The sequence below is a fragment of the Vicia villosa genome, linkage group LG1 (genome assembly GCF_029867415.1).
Source record: "Vicia villosa cultivar HV-30 ecotype Madison, WI linkage group LG1, Vvil1.0, whole genome shotgun sequence".
NCBI lineage: Eukaryota > Viridiplantae > Streptophyta > Magnoliopsida > Fabales > Fabaceae > Vicia > Vicia villosa.
The window spans coordinates 46916562-46921860 of record NC_081180.1 but is presented as its reverse complement, the minus strand read 5'-3'; the positions used below and the strand labels follow the sequence as shown (position 1 = coordinate 46921860).

The window sequence follows — 5299 nt, the reverse complement described above, 5'->3', positions numbered from 1 at the left end:
TTTTCAACCTGTAATATTTTCGACCTGTAATATATTTTCGACGATATTATTTCAGCCATCAGTAAGACAATATATATATATACTATTATAATATCCAAAATTATATATATATATATATATATATATATATATATATATATATACATCATTACAACATCAATAATATTATAGTTCAAATCGACACAAATCCTACATGAAAAATTGCTTAATATAAAATTGACACAAATCTTCTTTGATTTCTTCCAACTTAAGCTTCGGGTACGCAGCAGCACGGAATTCGTCAAGGTACTACAAAACAAAAACATAATATGAATGATATATTTAGTTAAATGTAATAAATTATATGAAATTATCTTAAGTTATAAATTCATACCGTGAGCGGAATCTCTAATTGATTCGCCTGAAGGATTTCTTTCATATACCTCAAAACAAAGTATCCGCAATCGTAACTGTTTCGCTGTTGCGGACACTACATAGAAAAACAAATAAGATTCTATAGTTGTCTTGTTTTATCAAGTAGATTAAATGTTATAAGCAAAATTGTGAAAAATAATGTACCTGCACTTGGATCCATGTAATGTTGTTTGATTTAGTCCGGGATACCTGTGCGTCCCGTTGACTTCGGAACACTTGTATTGATCTAATTAACAAATATATAAAAGCATATGTTTAGATCAATCTCACAAATAAGTAAATATATATATATATACACGAATATATATTTAGAACGATCTCACTTACAAATCAACGATGTCCTTCATAGCCGGATAATTGGTCCATTCACCATTTACCGAATTCAGATAATACACGACTTCTCTTATAGGGTTGATGGCAAGCAGCAACCAGTGTGCTCTATAAATTAAAACAATAGGTTATATGAAAATTTTGCTATACACAAAAGAAACAGAGATTAGATGTACCAAGAATGAGAAACTAACCCTAGTGGTCGGGTATTATACGCCCAAAGATGCAGACTTTCTGTATTGCCGGTGGACATGAATCTATCGACTAAGTACTGTCTAACTGATTCCGGTTCCGAAGCAATTGTCATTCCGCTGCAATGGGCGGAAGACACGAAACGGAATTTGTTAGACAATGCAGTCCCGCGCAACACTCTGTCATACAACAACCTTAAATAAAAACATAATAAACATTAGATTATTTTCATTGAAATGTGTAAATAAATTATATTGTGGGACTAATTAAATAATATATCGGATGAGTGAATATTACCGGATGTATGAGTGCATATTACCGACGCCTAGTTGATCATGCCTAAAAATCTCTTCCAAGTCATCAATTGTAATATGTGACTTGAATTCAATACCGAAGACACTTTCATCCATATTGATTTCACGTAAAGCACCATCCTTCAAATCGGACATATCAACCATTGTTGCGAGTGTCGACCGGTATCGAGGCACAAAAGCACCGCCTTTTTTTGCCGCTTGCTTCGGAGGACCAGTGGGTGGTACGCTACGAACCTGCTGCGTCACTTGTTGTGACTCCCGAGGGGATGCCTAAAAATCATATAAGTTAGGTAAAATCATGCAGATTTAGATTCAGATTATATATTAACACTTTAAATGTACCTCTTTTAGTGATGCAACAGACTCCTCCTCCTGTAAAATCCCTTTACCCTTAATTGCGGGTTTTATAGGAGCAGTCTAAAATTAAAATGTAAAAAATAATTAATAAACAGTTTAGAATTGACATTCGAAAACTAAATGATTCATAATCGTTTTCAATATACCTCATCACTAATGGTAATGAGCTCCGAGGGTCATGCAACAAATGATCCTATTGCATCTCGCAGCAATGTCGTCTCTGAGACCATGTCAGGTACCGGTAGCATCGCATCATTATCTAATACAACATCCACCGATACTTTCAGGTGTCCATCCGGGAGCGGTCTATGGTGAAGTAAATCTCCCAAAGTGTTGTGCACTTTTCCCTTGCCAACTAGTCGATAATTCGGTGACGATAAGTATAGTTGGCAAGATGAAATGCCCTAAACCAATAGTAAATATAAAGTCATTATCATTAATAAAATAGAACAGTTTGTAAGGAAAAAAAATTATAATTACCTCGGGAAATTTCCTTTGATAGTTGATACTAGCCTTATCACTAGTTTCTTTCACCGATGAAGTGTTGCACTTATCTCTCATATACATATCTTTATCTCTTTGCAATTCAGAGACTTGTGCTTGCAATTCCGCCAATTTTTGCAACACTTCTTCATTGGTAAGATTTGATCTTCTCCTAGGACTCTTGTAAAAAGAGGTTGGAGTCACACCATGACCCTTACCCCTCACCCGACCGGGATACTCAGGAGCATCTAGTGCTCTACTAAGTACGCTCCCCTCACCGGTGGATGCCGATTGCGACAAGGTCTCCTGTAATTCATTTACATTAAAAAATCATTTATATATTAAAAAAATTTTGATTTAATTAAAGACACAGTATTATACTTACACATTCAGTAAAAACTCTCTGAACTTCAGGATCGACAGCTTGATTCTTGCCCACACGAGCTTCCCTCCACAACACATGTTCAGGAAGTGAGGTTTCCTCACTTTTAGTCTCCTCTTACTATGCATTGACACAAATGATAAAATCGTCAAATAAAACACATTTAGACAATTAATTAAAACGCATTTCTATTTACTTACAATTTTATCCTCCAAGCGTGCATATCCCAAACGCCCTTTTTTGTATGGATATGCGGGTTTGGATGCTCTCGCACTATTCGTGGCACTCCTTCTCCGAAAATCTTCATCTCTTTGCTTTACAAACTCAGCCCAATCTTTTTCATCAATGAAGATCTCATACTTTTTTGGCCGTCCCGGTGCCTCTTCAAGAAAGTTTCCATCTTTATCCTTAAGATAAGTGTTTGTCAAAAAAAGCTTTCCACCCTCTATATCTTTTGCCGGCCAAACCAAGTATGTAGCGTCTACGATCATCTGGTATCTCAAAAGTCCTCTGCAAAAAAACATACGCATAGTGTGTTAGTATAAGTAATTTAAACAATTTATCGTCAAGATAATAACAACAATTAACCATATATGATATATACCTGAAGCTCGTCCCAAATCGCTTTTTTTTTCGCATCCAACTCTAAACTTTTCAGATTCCATTTAGCTACGGAGACCGGAATATGCATACGAACAAGTGTACCAATATAACTTGTCAACTTTGCAGAATTAGGACCAATTGCTTGTTTTTCAGAATTCCATTCCAATCGGTATACTAATCCTTGGTCTCTATGTCGAATGATTCCCTTCATAATGGTGATGCCTCGTGCAACTTCTTTTGCTTCAGTATCAGGTGGAGCATTTGTATCCGGAGCATCTCTTTCTTGAGCATCTCTTTCTTTTGAGTTTTCTTGTGAGTTTTCAGGTGGAGCATCTCTATCCGGAGCCATTGAACCTGTATCAAACAAACTAAAGCACATTAGTACACTATTAATAAGATAACAATCTATACAAGTCAAATGGAAGTCAAACCATGCATGTACAAGTAAATCGGAAACGAAATCGGTACAAATCAAAATAAGCGTCAAAAAAGAAAGTTGTCGGAATTGAACGAAATTTACATGGCTATGGTAAAACGTCCCCACGGACTCAAAAACAAAGTCGGTTTTCCGAAATTCAGACCCTAAGCCCGACTTTTGATTACGGGCAGAAGCAAAACCGATAAAAAAAACAGTCCCGAAATGTAAAGATAAGTGCATGAGCAGCTCCGGAATCGTCAAAATAGTATAGTTACATGTAAAGAAGTCAACAAACGGATACATGGTTCAAAAGTTATGTACAAAACGAGAATATGCACCAAAATTGAATAAGTACTATACTATTGAATAAAACAATCGGTACAAATTGAACAAAGCAAATTAGTCGGACTATGTATACTATTACCTTTATCACTAACGTCTCTTTCTTTTCTTGGTAGGATTGTGTACTACGCGTCTCTTAACAATGCGGACGGTTGGATTGATCCAAATACCCTCATTATGATCATTTCTAGTACAAGATTCATTCTCATTTTGATCGTTTCTTGTACAAGATTCAATGCCAACACCAATATCACATTGATCTTCAATCTTTTCATCAACTATTTTGTTAGATAAAAGCACTATAGACCATTTCGTACTTGTCGGATCATTGACATAGAACACTTGTTTAGCTTGAGAGGCTAGAATGAAAGGCTCATCTTTGTACCCTACCCTATTGAGATCCACTTGCAAAAATCCTGACTTATCCATTCGTATGCCACTATTATTTTCAACCCACTTGCAACCAAATACAGGAATCTGAAACTTCGCGTAATCAAACACCAAAATGCGCTCGATAACCCCAAAATATGACAAATTTGCAAATTTCGGATTTAAGTCATTCGCACTTGATATGTGCATTGCTTCAGCTACCAAGGTAACACCACTATTTTGCATAGTACTTTTATCATCCTGTTCTTTGGTATAAAATGTGTATCCATTAATTGCGTATGCGCTATAAGAAAGCACAATTACACTTGGACCATAGGCTAAACATCTCAACCTTTCTGTTATTGAAGCAGGATCTGAACGATACTTTGAATAAATATGATCCCTAAACCACGGTATGAAACTTCGATTGTGCTCTCGTACTATCCAGTTCTCATTTCTATTTGTATTTAAATCTCGGAGAACAACCTTGTGCATTTCAACAAATGGCTCAACCTCAATCTCATTGTACAGAACATACAAGTGCACTTGATCCCGTTCGACCATTGATACTGTCACAACTTTATTTCCAATTAGCCTTTTTCCTTCTTTTTTTCCGACAATATGAGATTTGGGGAGTCCAATTGATTGAACATTTGACAGATATTCAGTACAAAACTCAACCGCTTCTTCAACAACGTATCGCTCGGCAATACAACCCTCCGGTCGACTTCTGTTTTTCACGTACCCTTTTAATATTTTCATATAACGTTCAGCAGGGTACATCCATCTCATATAAGCTGGTCCGCACAGTTGTGTCTCTTTCACAAGATGAACGACTAGATGAACCATTATGTCAAAAAACGAGGGAGGAAAATACATTTCAAGATCACATAAAGTAACAACTATCTCTTTTTGCAATGTTGGTAAGATCGCGGGATCGACCACCTTACTGCAAATAGACCTGAAGAGGAAACACAGCTTAGTTATTGCGCTTCTTACTTTTTCTGGTAGAATAGAACGTATACCTATCGGTAAAAAATGTTCCATTATAACATGGCAATCATGCGTCTTCAAACTCTTTAACTTGAGGTCTTT

General features: G+C 36.2%; 1 protein-coding gene and 1 long non-coding RNA gene across 3 annotated transcripts; both read right to left on the bottom strand.

The window, feature by feature from the left end:
• Window positions 1–1079: 1079 nt before the first annotated feature.
• LOC131605482 (uncharacterized) lies at window positions 1080–1659 on the bottom strand. The gene is made up of 3 exons (XR_009284680.1): window positions 1593–1659; window positions 1234–1520; window positions 1080–1130 (listed from the first exon to the last, which is right to left on the bottom strand). It is a non-coding gene; the product is annotated as an uncharacterized LOC131605482 (long non-coding RNA).
• A 1015-nt stretch (window positions 1660–2674) lies between these two features.
• Window positions 2675–4249, bottom strand: LOC131605470 (uncharacterized). 2 transcript variants are annotated; one of them, XM_058877827.1, is made up of 3 exons: window positions 3918–4249; window positions 3077–3429; window positions 2675–2982 (listed from the first exon to the last, which is right to left on the bottom strand). In XM_058877827.1, the coding sequence occupies exons 2-3, from the start codon at window positions 3422–3424 to the stop codon at window positions 2881–2883; spliced, it is 450 nt and encodes a 149-aa protein (XP_058733810.1). In that variant the 5' UTR covers window positions 3425–3429; window positions 3918–4249; the 3' UTR covers window positions 2675–2880. The 2 variants fall into 2 exon arrangements, with proteins under 2 accessions (XP_058733810.1, XP_058733804.1); XM_058877821.1 differs by lacking the exon at window positions 3918–4249 and having other exon boundaries at window positions 3077–3547.
• Window positions 4250–5299: the final 1050 nt, after the last annotated feature.